The sequence below is a fragment of the Eretmochelys imbricata genome, chromosome 3 (assembly GCF_965152235.1).
Source record: "Eretmochelys imbricata isolate rEreImb1 chromosome 3, rEreImb1.hap1, whole genome shotgun sequence".
NCBI lineage: Eukaryota > Metazoa > Chordata > Testudines > Cheloniidae > Eretmochelys > Eretmochelys imbricata.
The window spans coordinates 158,667,148-158,691,102 of record NC_135574.1 but is presented as its reverse complement, the minus strand read 5'-3'; the positions used below and the strand labels follow the sequence as shown (position 1 = coordinate 158,691,102).

Below are 23,955 nucleotides of genomic sequence, written 5' to 3'. Positions count from 1 at the left end.
ACGCGTCACTTGTAAAGAGGCAATCCCAGTTGTGGATAAGCACCCTCAGTGCATTTTCTGCCTTGGAGAAGGCCAATCCAGTAGAAGTGTGGTCTTTGCCAACAACTCCGGCCAAGATCCCTTACGGACAGAGAGATCTTCTGGAAGGTCATCTTCATGGAGGTTGCTCTCCAGCCTGAATCACCTGGCAGATGTGAATCTTCCCCAAGCCCTCTACATCTAAGGGCTGTGGGTTGAAGAAACAAGCTGCGGACCCCTTTCATAAATCATCTATGAAGAGAGCAGGACGTCCCCACAGTGAGCTCCGAGATAGCTGTAAGCGATCTCCATTGCACTTGGTATCTTTGGCACCATCAGCACCAAGACAATCTCAGTCTGGCACCCGTGGCTCATGGAGACTGACAGCAAATGGCATGGCTAGCAGGCCCATGGACCCGATAGGCACAAGCACTGAGTCATTGGCACCAAAAGACAGGAGTAAGCACTCCTCTTAAAAGATACTCCCGGTATGTGAGTCCGCATCAGTTCTGCCAGCTACGGCTGGCCTGGCACTGCCACTGACCCTGGGATGATTGGATCTAGCAGAATCCCACCATTCCAGGGACCTCTGCATGCTAGACGCATCTGGGTCCTCACTTCTTGGGAACCCTGCACCAAGCATTTACTAAGCACAGGAAGTATCCACACTGTCATGTCATGCCCCTCTCTAGTGAGGCTTCAGACAGAGAGACAGAGGAGGTAGTGTTGCAGTACTTCTCCCAAGCCCTATGTGGTACTCACTACCAACAGAGCCCTAGGATGAGGTTCAATAAGGATAAGTGCAGGGTCCTGCACTTAGGACGGAAGAATCCAATGCACCGCTACAGACTAGGGACCGAATGGCTAGGCAGCAGTTCTGCGGAAAAGGACCTAGGGGTGACAGTGGACGAGAAGCTGGATATGAGTCAGCAGTGTGCCCTTGTTGCCAAGAAGGCCAATGGCATTTTGGGATGTATACGTAGGGGCATAGTGAGCAGATCGAGGGACGTGATCGTCCCCCTCTATTCGACATTGGTGAGGCCTCATCTGGAGTACTGTGTCCAGTTTTGGGCCCCACACTACAAGAAGGATGTGGATAAATTGGAGAGAGTCCAGCGAAGGGCAACAAAAATGATTAGGGGTCTAGAACACATGACTTATGAGGAGAGGCTGAGGGAGCTGGGATTGTTTAGCCTGCAGAAGAGAAGAATGAGGGGGGATTTGATAGCTGCTTTCAACTACCTGAAAGGGGGTTCCAAAGAGGATGGCTCTAGACTGTTCTCAATGGTAGCAGATGACAGAACGAGGAGTAATGGCCTCAAGTTGCAGTGGGGGAGGTTTAGATTGGATATTAGGAAAAACTTTTTCACTAAGAGGGTGGTGAAACACTGGAATGCGTTGCCTAGGGAGGTGGTGGAATCTCCTTCCTTGGAAGTTTTTAAGGTCAGGCTTGACAAAGCCCTGGCTGGGATGATTTAACTGGGAATTGGTCCTGCTTCGAGCAGGGGGTTGGACTAGATGACCTTCAGGGGTCCCTTCCAACCCTGATATTCTATGATTCTATGATATACCCACAGATGGCTCCACCATCTTCGTACGGCCACTCATGGGCTCCACCACTGGGCTGTATGCCCCCACCACCCAGTAGCCGTAATGGGAACCTTGGGTGGCACATTGCCAGCATGCCTCTCGGGCTTCAAGCCTCACCCAAGAGCCATCAAGATACATCTCCTTGCCTGCAGCATCCAGTGCTTCAGAACCTCCACAAGACATAGGGGAACAGGAGGCCAGTACTGAGGAAGAAGTGACACCAAGGACCATGTCCTCCTCCTCTTCGGAAGAAGTCATCATGCCTCCCCAATCATCTTTAGCAGATGAGTTTCACCTCTTCCAGGAGCTGGATAAGAGAGTGGTAGACACTGTCTGGATACCATTGGAGGAAGTCAAGGACACTCACCATCAACTCTTTGACATTTTCCACTTTCCTCCTCCTCCAAGACCCAGCAAAAACTGTGTGGCAAACACCATCACCAGTGGCGCCAACCTGCAAGTGAGTGGACAAAAAGTACTATGTCCCTGCCAAGGAATCTGAGCTTCTGTTCTCCCACCCAACTCCATCATGGTGGATGCTGTTAACTCCCGTGGCTGACAACACCAGTCAAGGGCTATTCCCTGTTATAGAAATTGGAAGCACCTAGATCTTTTCATTAGAAAAGCTTACTCTTTGGCCACTCTCCAATTCTGTATCGCCAACTAATAGGCCCTCATAGCGAATATGATTACATAAATTACTTAAAACTGAATGACTTTATTGAAAAGATGCCAGAATCACATTGTGACCAATTTAAGGCCATTATAAAGGAGGGCCAATTAGGGTAAAGACATTGCTGCAATCTGTCGTAGATATGGAGGACATAGTGGCTATGGTGACGCAACTTGTGCTATGGCTTCATCTGTTGAGCTTCCTGAAAGAGGGACGGTCCACTGTTGAGGACCTTCCTTTTGATGGCACAAAGCTTTTTGCTGAAAAGACTGATGCCTCCTATCATGTCCTGAAGGACTCCAGGGCTACTCTCTGGTCACTGGATATCTAACACCAGGACAAAAGACACAAGTTAGTCCCCAATCCCAGCATCGACCACACATCTCAATCTCAATGCCACTATGAGCCACAAAGCAAGAAAGGGAAATTCCCTACGCGCAAACCACCTGGCCCACCATCTTCTTCATCTCAGCCCTGTACATCAAAGCACCATTTTTGATGGGTAGATCGAAGTGCTGTTAAACCACTCCCCCAGAGTGACACAGCTGACCAGTGTTTCACACCCATTTGGCCACCGATTGGTAGCATTCCGCAATGTCTGGGAACGCATAATGTCGGACCAATGGGTCCTAAAGATTGTTCAAACCAGGTATTTCATCCATTTTGCCTCCCTGCCTCCTCCACAACACTCTTCCCCATCTCTCTTCAGGGACCCTTCTCACGAGAGTTTACTATGACAAGACGTAGATTGTCTCCTCTAGTTAGGAGCCATAGAACCAGTACCTCAACTTCTACGAGGCAAAGAGTTCTACTCTCATTATTTCCTAATATCCAAAAGGAAGGAAGGTTGGAGACCCATACTAGACATCAGAGCTCTCAACAAGTTTGTCAAGGCTCAACAATTGAAGATGGTAAGTTTAGAAACTATCATTTCAGTGTTGGAACAGAGAGACTGGATTTTGGCCCTCAACCTTCAGGACGCTTATTTCTGTATCTCAGTCCAACTGATTCGCAGATGATTTCTCAGATTCACTCTGGGACATGACCTCTACCAGGACAGAGTGCTACCGTTCAGGCTATCAATGGCCCCAAGAGTATTTTCCAAGGTTCTCTCAGTGGTGGCCACTCACTTAAGTTCCCAAGGGATAATGATCTACTTGTACCTGGATGATTGTCTCCAAGTCACCAAATCTATGATGCACTTGTTTACAGAACTGTGCCTACAGACCCAGAAGTCAACCCTCACTCCAGGGCAATGCCTGGAATTCATAGGGGCTGACCTTGACTTGTTACAGGCCAGAGCCCTCTTGCCTCAACACAGGTTCCTATGCTTAGTCTTGCTCATGGAGACTATTCAGAACAGCCCATAAATATCAGCTAGACTCTGCCTCCACCTCTTGGGTCACATGGCAGAAAGAACACCAGTGGGTCTTCACATGTGATGCCTCCAAATGTAGTTTAGTTTGGTCTACAGACTAAACAGGGTCAGACTGGACAAATCTCACCAAGATCAAAAACTCCTTAGACTTGTGGAAGGACCCAGCTGACATTTGCAAAGGGATCCTCTTCTTGCAAACCTCGCCATCATTGCTCCTCACTGCCGATGTATCACTCATAGGGTGGGGTGTGCATCTGAATGGCCTCATGGCACAAGGCAAGTGGTCATCAATGGAGATGTCCCTTCACATCCATCTCCTCAAGCTAAGAGCTGTCAGAAGTGCCTGTGCCCATTTCCTCCCACTGATCACAGGATCACACACAAAGATCCTAACAGACAGCATAGCCTGTATGTACTACATCAATTGACAAGCGGGAACGAGATCGCCCTCCCTATGCGCAGAAGCAATGAGGCTATGGAATTGGTGCATCTCCCACAAAGTTACACTGTCTGCAGCTTACTTCCTGGGCACACAAAACTTGATAGCGGAAAGTCTCAGTCACAAATTTCCATACAACCGCAAGTGGGAGATACATTCAACAATACTTCATGATGGATTCAGATGATGGTGGACATTGTCCACAGACCTGTTGGCCATTCACATGAATAAGAAATATCCACGCTACTGCTCCAGAGTGGGAATGAGTCAATATGCCCTGGGCAATGCTCTCCTCATCCCTGGAACAGGGACCTTCTCTACACCTTTTCACCATTACCTCTACTGTTTAAAGTCTTGCTGAAAATAGACAAAGCTCATGTCATCGTGATTGCTCCTACTTGTCCGAGACAGACCTGGTACCCGTACCTGGGACAGCTCAGCTGTGTCTTCACATGGTTTGGGCCTTTGCCCTCTGGCTTCCTGAAACATGTAACACCAGTCAGCGTTCCTCATGTCTGGGGCAAAGCTTCAAAGGCCAGATATTTTTGGCATAACCAATATTGGGGAGCTTACATTAACTACAAGTAGAAATTACACAGGAAATTCCTTCAGTAAGCCAGGACCCTGAAAACACATTTAACTCTTACTGTCACAAAAGCCAATCCCTCTCTGGTCCATTTCAATATAATAGTCTTTTGAAGTTTACATATCTCCCAAGTCTCACGTCTGTCACAGTCATTATAGGGAATAGTGATGGCAATTAAAATTTCTTGGAATCCCATTTATTTTATACATCTTTTACTATGGATGCCTTCACTCTCAGAGAAGTGGTTTTATTTGAAAGAGGAGTGGTTTTTCTTTTGTAAAATTAGGTAATGTATTGGTCTGATATGGCATCAGTAAGCAGACACTGAAGCAGAAGTGGGATTTGCTTCTGTAGTCTGAACTGTCGTCATCTGGAGGAGGAATTTTTGAAACTGATGTTAAGCGCAGATATAGCAATTTGTTTTATGGACAAAATGCTTGCATATGGCATGGTAGTTCTTTTAGGGTCTGTTCTACAAGATGCAAAGCACTTAATGCAAGGTTCTGAGCACCTCATGTGACACTGAAGGTGATGAGGACTTTGCATCATTGGGCCCTTGGTGATCTGCTGTAGCATCCAAAAAATATCCAGAATAGCAAATTCTGGTTTGTCAAAATACTTGCTATATTAGCTAGTGATTATGAAGTCTGCCACAAAATCTTAGTATATGGCAGCATCAGAGGCGACCCATGCCTGTCAATGGCGGGGGGGGGGGCGGCAGCGGCAAGTGAGGGCAGCAGCTTCAGCAGTGTTACTGAGCATGCTCACTACAAACCAGCAAGTCTGGGGAGGGGAGGCATGTGAGCATGCATGCCCCCCTCCGCACATCGCCTCTGGGCAGCATAATAATTAACTAATAGTATTTCTGTGATCACCTAATTTTATTTTAATAGTATGACATGTGTTGTAGATTTGTAAATATTGGAGTGGTAGAGTGGAATCAAATGGAATTTAAACAGTGGTTTCTGACTCATCCAGGACAGGTGGTACTACTTGTGGTAAGTATCATTGCCATGGCCACTTGTATTTTGGATTTCTGTTTTAGTGAGAAACTCTGCCTTTAAATATCTAAATCCTATGCTAATAATGCCATATGAATGCAGATTTCTAAATTTCAGTACAAAATGCTTGACTACTTGGTTGATAAGATGATTCTTTAACATAAACCTTTTCATTTCTGCAGGTTTAGTCCTGCTTCTGTACTCTGGTTCTCTGATTATCAGAGGTGGTTGGAGCAATTTAAAAGTTGCTTGAGGGTGGGACCATTTTGTATTGCCCAGCAGTCAGGGAAAAAAGAGAAGGGATAGCAGTCTTGACTTGAGGGCCTCAAACTTAATAGGGTAAAAATAGAGGAATAATGGGAGGAGGGTAATTTTAAGGGCTGTAACAGAAGCTTACAGAAAAAATAGTTATATGTGAATTACATTTAAATAACATTTATGAATGTGAAAAAATCATTAGTATTTCCAGAGTCAGTTACCTGAAGTAAAATATAGAAGAATGTGATCATTTGAGAAGAAGGTTAAGATAAAAAAAAATCATCTTTAAAGTGTGAAAAGATTATATTATTTTTTCTCTGTGTTCAGAAGGGAAATATCAAATAAGCATGGGGCTCTGCTACCATTGTTCATCAAAAGCAGCACTTATCTTCATTACTCCATTATTTGTGGAGTAAAGTACTGGTCAATGTAAGGATGTCAGAATCTGGCCCCAAGTTATTAAACCAATTTGTGTATTTATGCAACATGTACTTTTGAATTCAAAGAAATAGAAATTGTAGTTAATGCTGCTAGGATAATATTTGCCTTTTTTAGAGCCAAATTATGTTTAATAAGGATTGTACAAGAAGTTTCCGGAGTTCTGATCCAAAAATGGCACTGACAGAAATTCAAGATGAACTAGTCCAACATCTAGAGCAGCTTGCAGAGATGGCATCTGATATTCTTCAGTTTCACAAGCAAACCACACTAGAGGCATTGCTTACTCTGTACATCCATTGTAGGGACATACTTTCCAGTATGATAGATAAACAAGTCTTCAAAAGGGAGGATTTTGAGTGGACAAGGTACAAAGTTTTTAAATTATTATAGGTGGGGATGATAGCAACACCTAATTACTTCCCATTATTGGACACTGTTTTCAGTTGTTTATAACTTTGCCAAACTTTAAGCATTAGGGCTGAAATTTTCTATGCTGGGCATTTACTTCAGGCTCGGGGAAGGGGGGCTGTTTGTTTGTTTTGAAAATTTTGGCCAAAAAGACTGGCCGTTTCTGGGAATGAACCTAAGGGAAAATGCTTGTTTTCCTATGTTAAAAAATTCTGGTGACCTTTTCTTTGAGAAGCTGTGTCACTCCATACTTTGCAGCAGAGACTTGAAATTTGGCAGGGGAGTAGCCTTTCTGTCAGGGATGTTCCTTTTGCCCACCCAATCAAAAACTGCCTAAACTTGACCAAGTTATATGCATTTGAAAAATCACAATTTGCACATGCCCAATAGAGACTTGCTAGAGCCTTTCAACTAAATTCTCCAAATATTCTGTCCATATTGGGCATGTTCCAGTTTGGGGCTTAGCAGGACTTTCCTGACTGTTATAGCTCTGGGTTGCTGCTGGACAGTTTGGGGCCAGGCATCAGAACTGAGAGAGAGAAGCCAGTCACTCTCCTGTGCTGTCAGTGCCCCCTCCCTCCCTCTCTCTCCTTCCCCGCCCACTGGGCCCATGGAGCGTGTAGAAGGAAGCTGCCTGGTTCTAATGCAGAGGGGACAGGAGCTGGATAGGTAGGTGTTGGGGGAGTAGATTGGGACTGGAAGCCAGGGAGGGAAATGGGAAGGGACTGGCTAGAGAGCACATGAGGAGACTGGGCCTGGCTAAGCCAAGAGACTCAGGCAAGGAGCCAGGTGTGGGGACAACACTGAGATTGGATGAAGAGCCCAGTGTTTCAAACATCAGTATGTCAAAGTGCACTACAAAACTTTTAGTATGTGATAGCAGGATCCACAAGACCCAATAGTGCCTGGCAAGCTAGTGTGCTGTACATTAAAACCCTGGTCTGCTGTGTATTAGCTGACCGTGTAAACAAGTCCTCAGAGTTTGTGGTATTTTTACTCATATATTCAGTATTCCATGTCATTATGATAAAGTGATGCTTTATTTTCAGTACGTAAAATAATTACCTTTGCTTTCTAAATTTTCTCCTATTTATGATTATTTTTTTTTGTTTGACTCTTTCTGCACCTTCAACTCTGTCTAATTTATCCCTGCATTTAAAAAATCCATGTGTTTTCCACACAGTGAATAGGTGTGTTGTTAATTCCTTTGTCATTCATTTTACAAGATTCTAATACACAAATATTATTTCAGGCAGTTGCGTTATGAATGGAATGAAATGAACACCACATGTAGGGTAGTTCAAGGTAATGCCTCCTTTATTTATGGCTATGAGTACTTGGGCTGTTCCTCTCGATTGGTTATTACACCGCTTACCGAGCGATGCTGGTTAACCCTTACTGGAGCACTACACTTGAATCTAGGAGGCTGTCCTGCTGGTCCAGCTGGTACAGGAAAAACTGAGACTGTCAAAGACCTATCAAAAGTAAGTACCATATGCTGATAGGACAGAATAAATCTAGTGCATTTATGACATTTCCTTTTAGAGAAACTATAACCAATAGTTTTTCTGCTACACAGCTTCTGTCTGCATTCATCACTAATGGGTAACAAATCTCACTTGTAGAATTTGAAGGCAATCTAGTGCTGTTTTTGGAGGTTCCAGGGCTCAGTTCAGACCACCATATCTTCTCCCTCCAACAACGTTGGCAGTTTTGTTTCTCCTTACCATTTTGTTGTATAATTTACATTTTTATTTGTTTTCTTGCAGTAGTCACTTGATTTCAGCTTTTAGCTCCTCTCTCACTTTCCTAAGGTGAAGAATTAATGGACTATTGAGACTCCCACTCTTTGCCTTCTCCAGTACAGTACTTCTTGAGTGTGATCCTACCACCCTCTACTCTGTCAGCAGAGAAGCCCTGCAGGCATGAGTCAAGTCCAAGAAGTGTTATGGGCAGCCTTTCAGGAACTTTCAAGGGCAAGCTATGCCTTACTCCCACAAATTGCCAATCCCTCGCTCTGCCAGGGAATGGGGCTTTGGGTTAGACAGGTGTGCTGGAGCCTCAGCCCCAGGCTCAGCTCCAAGCAATGAGCCATCATAGAAGGCTTGACCAGGAACAAGATGAGAACCCCTCACAGCCTGCTAAGGGGTAAATATTGCAAACACTAGAGACTCTAGGTACCAAAACGACAAAAGCAAATGTGCCCTTAATAAGGCAGCAATTTGTATAGTGAATGAACAAGCAATATAAAAATTGGGGTTTAAGCCCTTTTTCCTTTGCTTTCCCACCCTGAGGAAGAGTTTGCTGGAGCTTTTCTCCTCAAAGAGGCTCTCTTACAGTACTCTGTAACAAATCCATTGCTCTTCCTCCACTCTGCAGCATAGAATCATAGAAATATGGGACTCAATAGGGCATCTCATCCAGTCTCTGCATTGAGGCAGAACTAAGTAATACCTAGACCATTCCTGATGGTTGTCTAACCTGTTTTTAAAAACCTCCAATGACAGAGAGATTCCATAGCCTCTAGGTAATTTATTCCAATGCTTACATAGCTTTACAGTTAGGAAATTTTTCCTAATGTCTAACCAAAATCTCTGTTGTTGCTATTTAAGTCCATTACTTCTTGTCCTGTCCTCAGACAATAAGGAGAATAATTTATCACCCTCCACTTTATAACAACCTTTTATGTACTTGAAGACTGTTAACATGTCCCCCTTCACTCATCTCTTCTTCAGACTGAACTCCAGTTTTTTCTATCATTCTTTGTTGGTCATGTTTTCTAGACCTTTAATCTTTTTTTCTCTCTCTCCTTTGGATTTTCTCCAGTTTGTCCACACCTTTCCCGAAGTGTGGTGCCTAAAACTGGACACAATATTCCAGTTGAGGCCTTATCAATGCTGAGTAAAATGGAAGAATTACTTCTCATGTTTTACTTACAGCACTCCTGTGAATACATCTGTAAAGGGGGACAGACTCCAGTCTCTCCTTTGCAGGCTCTATCAGGTCTGTGTTGCTAGCCATCAGCCAATGAGAGCTCCTGGGCAGTACTTCTACAGAACTGAGAGCAGAGGTCTGCCCTCTTACACTGCCTGTCCCCTTTTGAGCTGCTCTGTTTCCCTTTTGAATGTCTGTCTCCAGTTTGCACAAGCTTTGTGAGTGTGGAAGGGCAGGGCAGGTACCAAGGTTGCTCCTTAACCCCTTGTTCTCTAGTGTGGAGTTTGTATACCACATCCCATACCCTTCCCCTCAAAAAAGGACCTGGGTTCATATCCTCCAGATCCAGGTCCCCACCCTCTCAGGGAAAAAATCTGCATTTTGGTGGGCCTTCCTAGCTCGGTGAAATACCTGAAAACTCTATGGCTTTAAGAAAAGGTACCACTATATAATTCTGGGGTTGGCATACTTTATGCAGTTTAACCAGTGAAGAGGGGCAATGGTCTGTTACTAGTGAGAATGGATTTCCCAACAAATACTGTCTTAGGGCCTAGTCTGCAGCCCATTTTACAGCTAAAGCTTCCTTTTCTATGACTGAACAGGTCACCTCCTGGAGGAAGTTTTCTGTATATATAGAGGACCAGGTATTCTTCTTTGTCAACTGCCTGGGAAAGGACTACACCCAGTCTTACATCAGAGGAGGTGTCTGTTTGTATTGTGAACTTTTTGGAAAAGTCTGATTGGCTCCTGGCACAGATGATTTTTTAGAGTCCTAAATGTCCTGTCACAGGCCTCTGACCTAATGATTTTCTTAGGACTGGTGTCCTTCATGAGGTCTGTGAGACATGCTGCAATCATGGCAAAGTCTGATATGAATCTTCTATAATTTCCTGGTAGGCTCAAAAAGTGTTGTATCTGTTTATTTGTCATCGGGATGGGGCAGGTAGCTAAGATCTGTACTTTGCCCATTAGTGGTTGTAACTTGCCCCTCCCCATGTTATAACTGAGTTATGTAATTTCCTGGTTCGCCATCTTACTGTTGGCTATCTTTGCAGTGAGTCCTGCACTCTTGAAAGCCCATAAGATAGAAGTGACATGTCATATGTGATTGTCCCAATTATGGCTGTAAATCATGTTATCTATTTAGGCTGCAGCATATTGGCTGTGAAGTCACAGCACTTGGTCCATGAGTTTTTGAAAAATAGATGCTGCCCCTTGGAAGCAGAATGGCATAGTGCGGAATTGGTATTGACTGAATGGGGTGGATATAGCTGTCTTTTCCTGTGATTCCGAGGTCAGAGATCTCTCAGTACCGCTTTGTGAGGTCTAGGGCAGAGATGTATTTGGCAGCTCCCAGTCTTTCTAGTAATTCATCCACCCTCGGCATAGGGTAGGTGTCAAACCTCGTTATTGCATTTACATTTCTAAAATCAATACAGAAGCATGTTGTCCCATCTGATTTTGGTACCAGCACAATGTTACTTCTCCACTCACTGCAAAACTGATTCCTCTCTTCAGCAGTGCTGAGATGAACGTGCCTGCATTCTCAGTCTGTGAAGGGGGACACTCACCAACAGTGCTGCCTAGTGTCAGGCAGGGGTGCAGCAAATTGTCTCCCTCCCTGAAGTCCCATCTTTTTAGTTATTGTTCTGTCTTGTGAGGACTCTCCCTTCTTTTGTGGCTCAGCTCCTGGCTAGGTCACACATTCCAATCCACCCCTTTCACGGTATACCAAAAGGAAGTCTGGGTCACAGACAGATCAGGTCTTTCACTGCCCATATGGGCTTCAAGGTGTTCACTTTATTTTGGAGACTTGGAGTCTGGGCCTTTGAACATTTAGTTTCTTCCCCAGCTGGATTCTTCATCAAGGCAAAAATTCCTATTGTTGTCCTGTCTTTGGGAGTTGGTGGGGTACCCAGGCCCACTCTCTCCACGGGGCTCTCATCCAGGGCCCAATAGTGGGCAGCTAAATTCTGCACCTTGCAGTGCTAAGTAGTTGTCTCAGATCACTTCCTACTTAAGTCCCTTTTTTCACCATAATAAATTAAAGAACCACAAATAAAATTTCTGACTTTCATATTCAGTCAGAGTTCTCCCTTCGGAGGCTTTATCAGGTCTGTGTTGCTAGGTGTCAGGCTATGAGTTTCTGGGAAGTACTTCTCCAGAGCTGAGGTCTGCCCTCATACACTGCCTGCTCCCTTCTGAGCTACTCTGCTTCCCTTTTTAAAGTCCATCTCCAGCATGTTCAGGCTTTGCAGGCGCAGCAGGACAGGGCCACCTGCGCTCAGAGCTGCTCCTTAACACCTTGTTCTCCAGTGTGGGGTTTGTGTACCCCGTCAGAACATCTCAGAATGATGTTTGCTTTTTTTTTTTCCAGCTGTATTACATTGTTGACTCATGATTAGTTTGTGATCCAATATAACTCCCAGATTCTTTTCTTCAGTATTCCTTCCTAGGCATTCATTTCCCATTTTGTATTTATGCAGTTTATTATTCCTTCCTGGCTGTAGTACTTTGCAACTGTCCTTATTGAATTTCATCCTATTTAATTGAGACCATTTCTCCAGTTTGTCAAGATCATTTTGAATCCTAATCCTGCCCACAAAAGCACTTGCAGTCCCTCATAGCTTGCTATTGTCTGCAAACTTTACAAGTGTACTCTTTTTGCCATTATCCAAATCATTTACAAAGGAAGACCCAGGACAGATCACTGCAGGGCCAGAATTCAGTATGCCCTTCCACCTTGACTGGGCATGCAGAGAAGCCTGTTACTTCTGTGAAGCCCTGCCTCAGCCTACAGTGTAATGGGAATTGTGCCTATCTGGTTTTTAGCCCTGACCCTTACTCAGAGAAGGATGCTCAGAGTCTGATGGATAGAAAGGGATCTCTCTCTTCCCCTTTTCCATAGGCTGGCTCCATATTAAAGTGTGCAGAGCATTTCTGGCAGTCTGTGAACAGAACAGATTTACATGAGGACTTTGTTCCCTATCCAGCTGTACCATAATGGGATTACAGGGAAGTAAGTGAGAAATAACTTTCTAGATTTAAAATGACTCCTGTTTTGCTGAATAAAGGCCTGAGAGGTACTAGCTCTCCTTTAAAGTACTCACTTGGGTGCTAGCCAACCTGGGTCAGCAGACAGGCATCCTTTCAGGCTCCAGGGTCCATCAAGCAGGCTATCCCTACAATCAAGCTATTTGGACCAGTACCCCTTCTTAATTAAGGGGTCCTCAAACCAGGATGCACAGGGCACATCTCCCTCCTTTAAACAGGTGAAGTACTGCATGTGCACCATCAAACAAAATTTATAAAATAAAAATATTAAACTAAAATGTTACATAAAATAATAAAGGAACTTCATGGAACTGAAGATAGGTGCAGCAGCAGCACCTCCCTGTAACATGGTACACTCACCTCTTGTGTGAGCGCCCCCTTGGCCAAGTGCACACCTGCACACTCTCTCTGACTGTCTCTCTTCTAGGATATAGCAGCACCCCAGGCTCCCTCCCTGGAGACAATGTCTTCACCCAGTTCCCTGCGGCCTTGTGCCATCTTCACCCTTACCTCTGGGCCTTGTCCTGATGGAGTCCCCGCAACCAGCTCAGGGCTCCTTCTCACTGTCCTTGGCTTCTGGAAGCACTGCCTTATCTGAGGCCCTGTAGCTCTGTTGGCCAGCTACACACCATCCACACTCCTACAGCTCCAGCAAAGAATTGAACTCCCTCTGGCCCTGCTGCTCTTCTTATAGTAGATTGCTGGGCCCTGATTGGCTGTGTCCCACATAGCCACTCTAGGCAGCTTGGAGTACCTTCTCCACTGCCCTTTTTTGGAGCGGGGTGTGGCAGGGCCACGAGGCCACTAGCAGGGGGCCTCAGAGGGTCTGGTATACCCCATCACATTCTTCCACCCCAGTAAAAACATAAACACATCTTCAGAAGGAGACTTCCTTCTGAAAGATCCCATAGATCATAAAAGCGAGGATACACTCCACAGAAATATCGAAGCCTCAATTATAGCCAGTCAGACCAAAAGTTTTTTGTATACTTAATAGAAAAATCAACTAGGTGGCAAGTCTTTGTTCTAGCACACTGGTATTCTGATCCATCTCTAGGGTTCCTCGGTGCTACAGTAATATAAATAATAATTGACTAGTGATATGATCGTTGCTGGGAATGAGGTACCTTGGGTTCTATTCTGGTCAAATCCTTGGTGTAACTTATGATAAGAGTTATGACTCCTAACTCAGTGGCTATAAGAAAGCTGTGTTTATACCCATGAATAGCAATCAGTCATTCTAAGAACAAATCTTGGGCTTCCAAATTGACACGTGAGGAGGTAGTGATATTAGTCTCTGAGAATGCGGAAACCTCAGACCTTACTGTCAAAACCAGCATAGCAATAGCTACCAACACTGGACTATCCAAAAAGTGACTATTACCCTAGCAGAGGGAAAAATCTGGAGTAGAAACTCCCAGCAAAACCTAGATCAGTTTCTTCCTAAACCGACAAAAATCCTTAGCATGACAAAGACAAAACGAGCATTTGTGTATGAGGGCTTACAATTCCTGTAGAAGACTTCCTTCTTTGAGTGCTTGCTCATGTCCATTCAGTTTAGGTATGTGTGCTCGCCACATACACCAGTGCAAGAAGTTTTTTCCCTCAGCAGTATTTGTAGGAGACCATCTCCAGCACCCCCTGGAGTGGTGCACACATGCTGCAGTATATAGAGCGCCGTCAGCTCCCCCGACCTTCAGTTCCTTCTTGCCACCAGTGACGGTGCTGGAACTGTTCTGCTTCAGCTAGCGCTGTTTCTTTCTTGTTCATATGAACTCTTTAATTCTTGTATTATAGTGTATATATAGTTTTCCATTAGTGTTAGTAAATCCCTTAGTTAGAGACTTCATAGGTCCCGAACGGGACTTTGCCTCGGGACAGAGCATGCCCCAGTCCTCAGGCTTTAAGCCCTGTGATCGCTGCAAGCAGCCCATGCCCATTAGTGATACACACAGCACCTGTCTGCGTTGCTTGGGCGAAGGGCACGTTAGTGAAGAGTGCAATATTTGCAAGTCTTTCAAGCCAAGGACTAAGAAGGAGCACGATATTCATTTAAGAGTGCTCCTTATGGCCCTCACCCCGGTACCGGAGCAATGCTCCAACTCGGCGCCGAGCACCGTGATGGTGCCAGGTCGATCTTCAGTCCCCCACAAGGGAAAGGATAAGCAAGTTTCTGTGCTGGGCAACTCTTCACCCCCATCAGGATCTTGGTCCCAAGCTCCAGTTGAGTGTGTAGCCCAGCCCACTCCCTGCCAGCCACCCTGGATAGTGGCAGAGGCTTCCACCAGCTCTGGGTACTGTCTACACCGAAGGCCCTGCAGGCAGCGCAGGAGATCATATCTCTCTGGGTGCCACCCACACAGGTTCCTGCGGTTCCCTGGTCACGGGGTAAACCCACATTCAGATCACCATGGTCCCCACCTCAGCCGCACCATTCCCCATTGCGGGGGACGTCCCACCAGTGCTTGCCCTCCTAGAGCCGCCATGCCTCTGACTATGAAAGGCATGCGCAGCGCAGCCCCATTCAGTCCCCAGACCTTGGGCACAGGCAGAGAGGCTTGAGGCACAGGTCGCCAGCGACCGGGCGCGGACCTCTGGAGGCATCTGACCCCTGGCGGGAATACTGGTCCCAGCATCCAGTATCTCCAAGAACACGGTACCACTCCAGGGACCCATCGACGGATTGATGCTTCCATTCCTTGGACCATCACCCTTCACCTAGGAGGGCATCACTGTGTGCGGGCACTTCCCAGCACTGGGCCGTTCCAAATCCTGGTCCCACTTACCTTCCCGGTACGGTTCGTCAAGCGCGAGATGTAGGTCACCAGTTCCAGGCCTTTGCGGATCTGTCGAGTGCCACTGGTCCCCAAGACCCCCTTCCAGATCATACTCCAGGCGGAGTGACTGGCATCGGCTGGGGCAGAGACACCATTCCATTCTGTCCTGGTGCCTGGGAGCGATCACTCAGGATCTAGCCCTGGTTCGGGGCAAGGTTCCCTGATGGTGGGACAAGCTCCAGTACCAGCGGTACCAGCTATATTGTCGGCATGGAAACCAGCCCCGTGGGCTCAGGCACAATGGCCGGTGCCATGGTACCCAGGGGAACCCGTGGGGGTTCACTCAGCTCTCCCAGGCCACCCGCTCAGTGTCCGGAGCCTCAGAGACACCAACTGCCTCTCTCTCCTGCCCTCCTCCAGTGCACAAAGCCTTGGGTGCAAGGACCCACAGGTCCAAGAGGGACTAAGGGAGCAAGCCACTGGGCCACCAATGGTTGAGGAGGACCCTACGGTGCCGGCATCTTCCTTGTCATTGCCAGATGAGGCTATAACGGAGGCCCCTCCGCCGAATCCTCCAGATGATGCTAAAGTGCACCAGGAAGTATTGAAGAAGGTTGCTGCCAACCTGGCCTTCAGGCAGAGGAGTTAGAGGAGCCCTCGGACTCTCTCTTCGATTTCCTCTCATCCACAGCACCAGCCAGGGTGGTTTTGCCTCTTCATGAAGGGGTCTCAAAGATCACCAATGCCCTGTGGCAAACTCGTTCCTCTGTGCCCCCCGTCTCCAAGAGGGCTGAGAGCAAGCACTTTGTGCCATCCAAAGGCCATGAGTACCTGTACACTCACCCTGCTCCCAACTATCTAGTGGTAGAGGTGGTTAACCACAAGGAGCGACAGGGTCAACCTGGGGCTACCCCTAAGAACAAAGATTCCAAGAGGCTAGTCTTGTTTGGGTATAAAGTTTATTCATCCTCTAGTCTCCAGTTGAGGGTGGCCAACCATCAGGCCCTCCTAGGATGTTATGACTTTAACATGTGGCAAGCCATGGCCAAGTTCGAGGGCTCCCTTCCTGAGTCTTCTAGGAAGGAGTTCTGGGCAATCATGGAGGAGGGCACCACTGCAGCTAGGGCGACTCTACAGGAGGCATAGGATGTGGCAGACACCGCCACCCGAACCATGGCCTCAAATGTCGCTACACGCCAAGGATGCTGGCTGCTCCTCTCTGGGTTGTCCACGGAGGCTCAGCAGTCGATGCAAGACCTTCCCTTCAATGGGCAAACCGTGTTTGCGGAAGAGATGGACAATAAGCTCCATGGCCTCAAGGACTTCTGCATGACCCTTAAAATGTTGGGCCTGTATGTTCCCGGCCCTGGTCCGCAAGCAGTTCAAGCCACAGAAGCCTCAGGGCCAGGGGAATCACCCTCACCAGGAACCTCCCCATAAGAAATCCAGAGGCTATAAGTGGTGTCGTAGCCACCAGCCTTCACAGGCTTCTCAGTCGAGCTCAGCTTGCAATAAGCAGGCAGGCAAGCGACCATTTTGAGGCTACGCTCGAGGACTATTCCCAGGATCCTTCCTTACCTATTTTTGCCAAATGCCTTTCTCCTTTCCTTCCTGCGAGGGCATCTATAATATCAGGCTGATGGGTCCTCAGTACAGTGGTGTGGAGTTACACCTTTCAGTTGCTTTCTACCCCTCCTTCCCACCCCCTCGCCCCATCCTTCTCCAGGGACCCTTCTCACAAGAGTCTCCTCTCACAGGAGGTAGAGGGGTTACTGCAGCTAGGTGCAATGGACGTCGTTTCTCCAGAGTACAGGAACAAGGGGTTCTATTCCCTTTACTTTTTAATCCCAAAGGCCAAGGGCGGTCTGTGACCTATCCTGGACCTGCAAGACTTGAACCGTTTCCTAGCGAAGCTGAAGTTCCGCATGGTCTCCCTGTCCTCCATCATACCCTCTCTGGATCTGGGACACTGGTACGCCGTCCTCGATCTGAAAGATGTGTACTTTCACATCACCATCTTTGAGGGACACAGACTCTTCCTCCAGTTTATGGTAGGTCCCAACCACTGTCAGTTTGCCATCCTCCCATTTGGCCTAGCATCCTCCTGTTTGGCCTAGCGACAGTTATTTCCCAAGTGCATGTTGGTGGTGGATGCTTACCACAGAAGTCGGGGTGTCCAGATCTACCTGTACCTTGACGACTGGCTAGTCAAAGGCAGCTCCGGGTCCAAAGGGATGTCACACTACTGTTAAGCCACTTGCCGTTGCCTCGGCCTGTTGATAAACAACAAAAAAATCCATGTTAGAGTTCATTGGAGCAATGCTTGGCTCGACCTGTGCCAAGACGTTCCTGCTGCTGTGGAGATTCAGGGCACTGACGAACCTCATCGTGGAAGTCTCTGCATTTCCTCTGACCACAGCCAGGGTTTGCCTGCACCTCGTAGGTCTCATGCAAGCGTGCACATATGTGGTGTGCCATCCCAGGCTCTGGATGTGACCCCTGCTGCAATGGCTGGCAACGGTCTACTCCCAATCCAGGGACCACCTGGAAAAGGTTGTTACTATCCCCGCGGCGGTACTTACCTTGCTGCGATGATGGACTGACCCCAGGACAGTCCTGGAAGGAGTTCCCTTCATCAGCACTCCTTACTCAGGTGAGTTGGTTTCGGATGCCTCGGACCTTGGCTGGGGGGTGCACCTCTCCAGACCCAAGGGTATGTGGTCCCCAGGGGAAATGATGCTACACATAAATGTCAAATTGCTCAGGGTGGTGCACAGAGTGTGCGTGATCTTCCTACCTCATCTGTCGGGCAGAGTGGTCAGAGTCTTGATGGACAACACAGCCTCGATGTTCTACATCAACAGACAAGGGGGAGCGCGATCCTCAGCCCTCTGCCAAGAGGCACTCTGTCTCTGGGACTTCTGCATCAACCACGGAATCCACCTAGAAGTGTGTCACCTTCTGGATGCTAAGAACATGCTAGCAGATCACTTAAGCAGGGACTTCTCCTCTCACCATGAGTGGGTGCTCCTCCCCGAGGTAACCAGCACAATCTTCAAGAGGTGGGGAACTCCCTAAGTGGATTTGTTCACTACCAGGCAGAACAGGAGTTGGCACAGGTTTTGCTCCAGATGGGGTCTGGGCAAGGGCTCCCTCTCCGATGCCTTCCTCCTGCCGTGGGCAGGAAGCCTGATGTATATGTTCCCTCCGATTCCGCTCATCAGCAAGGTCCTAGTGAAAATCAAGCGAGACAAGGCTCAGGTTATCATGATCACCCCGGCATGGCCTTGCCAGCACCGGTTCAGGATGCTATCGAGCCCAGCAGCGATCCCTCCATGGCCCCTGCTGAACCGACCGGACCTGTTGTCACAGGATCACAGTTGACTCTTGCACCCCAACATCGCGCCCCTCCACCTCACAGCATGGATGTTGCATGGTTGAACCCTGAGAAGCGGGTCTGTTCGGAAGGCGTCCAAAAGGTCCTCCTTGAGAATAGGAAGCCCTCGATTAGACAGACTTACCTGGCAAAATGGATGAGGTTCTCCAGCTGGGCAGCTGAATGGGGCATCTCCTCTTCGCATTCTTTGGTGCAGTCGATCTTAGACTACCTGCTACATTTGAGGAACCAGGGCCTGGCACGCTCCTCGGTCAAGGTACATCTGGCAGCCATTTCCGCCTTTCATCCGTCAATCCAGGGTCAGGGTCAGACGGTATTCTCCCATGACATGATCAGGTTCCTCAGAGGTCTTGAGAGACTTTATCCACAAGTTTGGTTCCTGGTCCCTCAGTGGGATCTCAACTTGGTGTGGGATGGTTCCCAAATAAATCTTTAAATTACAAAGCTGTTGTTCTATAGAGCAGGAACTTCAATTAGTGACTATTCGTCTACTCTAAAAATAATTAAAACAGTGCTTAACCTTTGCCACCCTGCTTCTGTGATTCACCGCTCATTACTTCCCATTAGGGATGAATAAGCAGAGAAGGGGTGCAGCAGAATAAGAGATTTCTTACCTGTTGATAATTCAGCCATGCTGGTAGACTGACAAATGAACAGAATACTCTCTGTAACCATTTAAAGGTTTCTGTAAAGGTAAATGACATTGACATTTAATCACAACATTTTTATATCAGTTTGGTGTCTTAATGCTAATAATTAGTTGCTGGAGTATTTCTACAGTTTTAAAAGAACTTTTCTGGTGGCCTACACTGCAGGGTAGGCTTTAGTTCTGGAGCCTTCGGCAACGACATTGGACTATTTCCAAATTCTATAGGTGGGACGTTTTACCTATTAATGATGAATTAGTAGAGAAGCTTCTACAATAGAATCTTAGTTATGAATAACAAAGTTACAAACTGACCAGTCAACCAGACACCTCATTTGGAATTGGAAGTATACAATCTGGGAGCAGCAAAGATAAAAGAAAAAAAGGAAAGCATATACAATACAGTACTGTCTTAAACATAAACTACTTAAAGGGGGAAGCAACATTTTTCTTCTGCATAGTAACGTTTCAAAGCTGTATTAAGTCAATGTTCAGTTGTAAACTTTTGAAAGAACAACCATCATGTTTTGTTCAGAGTTATGAACATTTCAGAGTTGCAAACAGCCTCCATTCCCTAAGTGTCCATAACTCTGAGGTTCTACTATGATAGAAAATGATCAGTTCAGAAATGTATTATTCCGTATGTGTGTGTGTGCTCGCACGCACATATGCATAAGTACATATACACTTATATATTATGGATACACATGCATACATTAACATTACTTGTGGTACAGACAAATAGAATTTGGGCTTGATTCATTGAGTTTGTTACAGTGTCTATTACTTTGTGCTATTATTTTAAAAGTGAACATCCTACCATATATTAATTTCAAGATGGCCATCCTCTTCCCCTGAGCTCCACAATGATATTCTGTCTCCCCTAATTTCTTAATCAGATTGCCAGATTGAACAATTGAATAGAGAGCAAGTTGCATTTTTTCCTTATAGGGAAGGAAAGATTGGGGAGGGGGGAAGGTAAAGAACAAAATTGAGACTCAAAATCTACTAAAGGTATAGAAAAGGAAAAAAACAAACAAAAAAAAATCAGAATAAACAAAATATGAAAGATGCAGCAATGTTGCCATCCCATGGCATGTTCGGATGTAGAGCATGGTTATCAGCAGATCCATCATAAATGAGAGTGGGGTACCAACCCCAAAGGGCCACTGAGGTATAAATAGTTTGTGTACCTTGACTCAACAATGACTGGGAAATCGGGTGTAACTGCGTGTCAGGATATATAATCCCACATTGGGATTGAGGGCTCTTCTGATGACTCACTGTCAACAGGTGTTAGAACCCTGTATAAATTTGGTGAGAATATTATGTTGACTGACTGTGGCAGGTGGAGCTTTTTAACTGCCCAAGATAGTACAGGCTATTAACTAGGAAGGCTTGACCTTTTGGTTTGAGAGGAGTAGGGATGAAGACAGAGATGAAATCCTTAAGTAAAGCAGGCTGGGGGAGAAATTTTAGGATGAGATTTATGTTTTTTTATGTTAGAAAGGAAACATGGTCTAGTTGACTGGGTAGTAGAGTAGGAGTCAGAAGACCTGGATTCTATTTCTGGCTCTACCAACTGACTTGGAACGCAAGACTTCATCTTCCTGTGTCTCTGTATCCACTCCGACCTTCCGTTATTTCTATTTATTTTAGACTATAAACTCTGAGAGAGATGCTGTCTCTGAGTATGTGTTTGTACCAGTTCCCTTGTACAATGGATTCCTGATCTTGCTTTGGACTCTAGGAGTTACTGTAATAGAAATAAGTATTATATTATTTGATTTTCCATTAAAGCCAAACCCCAGGAAGGGGTTAAGTGTGCCATTATACAGCTTGTGTAGACATTATTTGTAGTTGGGGAGCAGGGAAAGGAGAGACATGACCTACTCAGAGAGAGAGAGAGAGAGGGAGAAGGATGGCCGTGTGATTAAATCACTGTCTTTGTATCACAGAATACCCACGACCAATTCCTGGCTCTGCTACAGATTTTCAGTATGATATTGGGCATAATTTTTCTGATTCATTTCCTCATCTGTAAAATGGGGATACTTCACTACCTCTCAGGGGTTTTGTGAGGATAAATTTATTAATATGTGTAAGGTGCTCTGAAACTACAGGGCCATATAAGTATCCAGAGAGAGAGAGAGAGAGAAAATATTTGAAAGGTTTAAACACCAAAGAGAGAGAATTTGTTTAGTATAATTAAAGTTGGTACAAGTAGGGTAATGGCACATTTTAAATCTAGGTTGGAGAAGACACTGGTAAATGTACAATAAGAATCAGACCTGCACTGTCAGGGAGATGGACTAGATGACCTACAAGGTAGGTCTCTTCCATCTGTAGATTCTGTGTGTGATGGGTTGGGTCACAGAAGCCCCGTTGGGACTGCCACCTGATGTGCTGAGACTACCTCTAAGCCATTTTCCCTTGCAGTTTGGGACTTCAGTACCTTGCCTGGTTGTGCCAGACACGCTAGCCTGCTACAAACACAGACCCAGGTCTGAACCACGTCCCCCAAAAGCTGCAGGCTTAATTGAAAACATTTAAGAAGTGCTCCTGTCTCCAACACCCAGATACCCAGTTCCCATTGGGATCCAAACCCTAATAAATCCATTTTACTGTGTATAAAGCTTATACAGGGTAAATTCATAAATTGTTCGCCCTCTATAACACTGATAGAGAGATATGCACAGCTTTTTGCTCACCCAGGAATTAATTACTTGCTCTTGGTTAATTAATGAGTAAAAAGTGATTTTATTAAATATAAAAAGTAGGATTTAAGTGGTTCCAAGTAATAACAGACAGAACAAAGTAAATTACCAAGCAAAATAAAACAAAAACTGCAAGTCTAAGCCTAATACAGTAGGAAACTAAATGCAGGTAAATCTCACCCTCAGAGATGTTCCAATAAGCTTCTTTGACAGACTAGACTCCCTCCTAGTCTGGATCCAGCAATCACTCACACCCCAATAGTTACTGTCCTTTGTTCCAGTTTCTTTCAGGAATCCCTTTGAGGTGTAGAGGCTATCTTTTGAGCCAGCTGAAGACAAAATGGAGGGTTTCCAGGGGCTTATATTGTCTTCCTTTTGTGGGTGGAAACCCCTCTCTTCTCTGGTGCAGAATCACAGCTACAAGATGGAGTTTTGAAGTCACATGGGCAAGTCACATGTCCATGCATGACTCAGTTCTTTACAGGCCGACGCTGTTATTTACATGTTAGTTTGAACGTTCCCAGGAAAGTTCAGATGTGGATTGGCGTCTCTCAAGGTCCATTGTTAGCTAAGTACTCCCAATTACTTGAATAACCCCTTCACATTATGTTGAACAAATCTGCCTTATGTGCTTCCTTCAGCAAACACTTTAAATACAAGCATAGAGTCAATACTCATAACTTCAGATATAAAAATGATACATGCATATGAATAGGATGAATACATTCAGTAGAACATAACATTTGCAAAGATATTTTACATGGCATATCGAGCATAAAACATATTCTAGTTATGTTATATTTACACTCATAAGCATGTTTCTATAAAGCATTATGGGGTGCAACGTCACACTGGGCCATGACAGTTTGCCTTCCTTACATGAAGAGTTTTATGGAAATCAGTAAACTATTCATTGTGAGTAATTATCCTTATAAGAATTTTAATGAGTATTATATTTTTTGCAAACCTCAGTTGAATATAAAACAAATACTGTAGCTATGAAGAATGTAGTCACTCTTAAGGGTAATGGTTGTTCAGAATAAAACTTCAGCCTTGTTTAAAAGTTGAATCCTAAGAACACATATACATAATGATTTCAGGCCATTCTGAAAATAAATAAAAATATGGGAATAAATAAATCCCTAATGCAAAACCATTATAGTTGTGGGGTTACAGTGGGGATGGAACTGGCCCATTGCCTTTTATTCTTCCCTGTGTAGCTCTAAAATGTTGCATTATACCTTTAATTTATCATTTCCAAAGTGATTTTAATTGGTACAGAAATGCATCATTAATTAAAGTTTACATCAGAGTAAGAAAGCCAGTGATACTTGGAAGAACTTATGTTATGGAGGTCGCTAACCATTTTTTTAATAATGAAGACCAAAAAGATAGTTAATTGTGTCAATTCATGATAAACGTTAAGGTTTTACTGACTGTCAAATTTATGAAACTCTAATTCAGGGCATATAATTCTATAGTTCGTTGCACTGATAAGATGATACAGTATCAGACTGCTATATTTTAAGATACATCTTATTGTTTTCAAATCAGCTTTGTGAATAAAATTGGGCCATCAAGTTCATGTCATTTTCTTACAGTTTAGATGTGTTTCCCTCAACTGCTGAAACAATTTTA

General features: G+C 45.4%; 1 protein-coding gene across 1 annotated transcript in view; it reads left to right on the top strand.

Annotated features, from left to right (window-relative positions):
• Positions 1-23,955, top strand: part of DNAH14 (dynein axonemal heavy chain 14) — a 448,557-nt gene that overhangs the window by 140,075 nt on the left and 284,527 nt on the right. Inside the window, 3 exon segments of the mRNA XM_077812193.1 lie at positions 5,595-5,682; positions 6,499-6,749; positions 8,045-8,276. Coding sequence (XP_077668319.1) covers positions 5,595-5,682; positions 6,499-6,749; positions 8,045-8,276 — 571 coding nt within the window.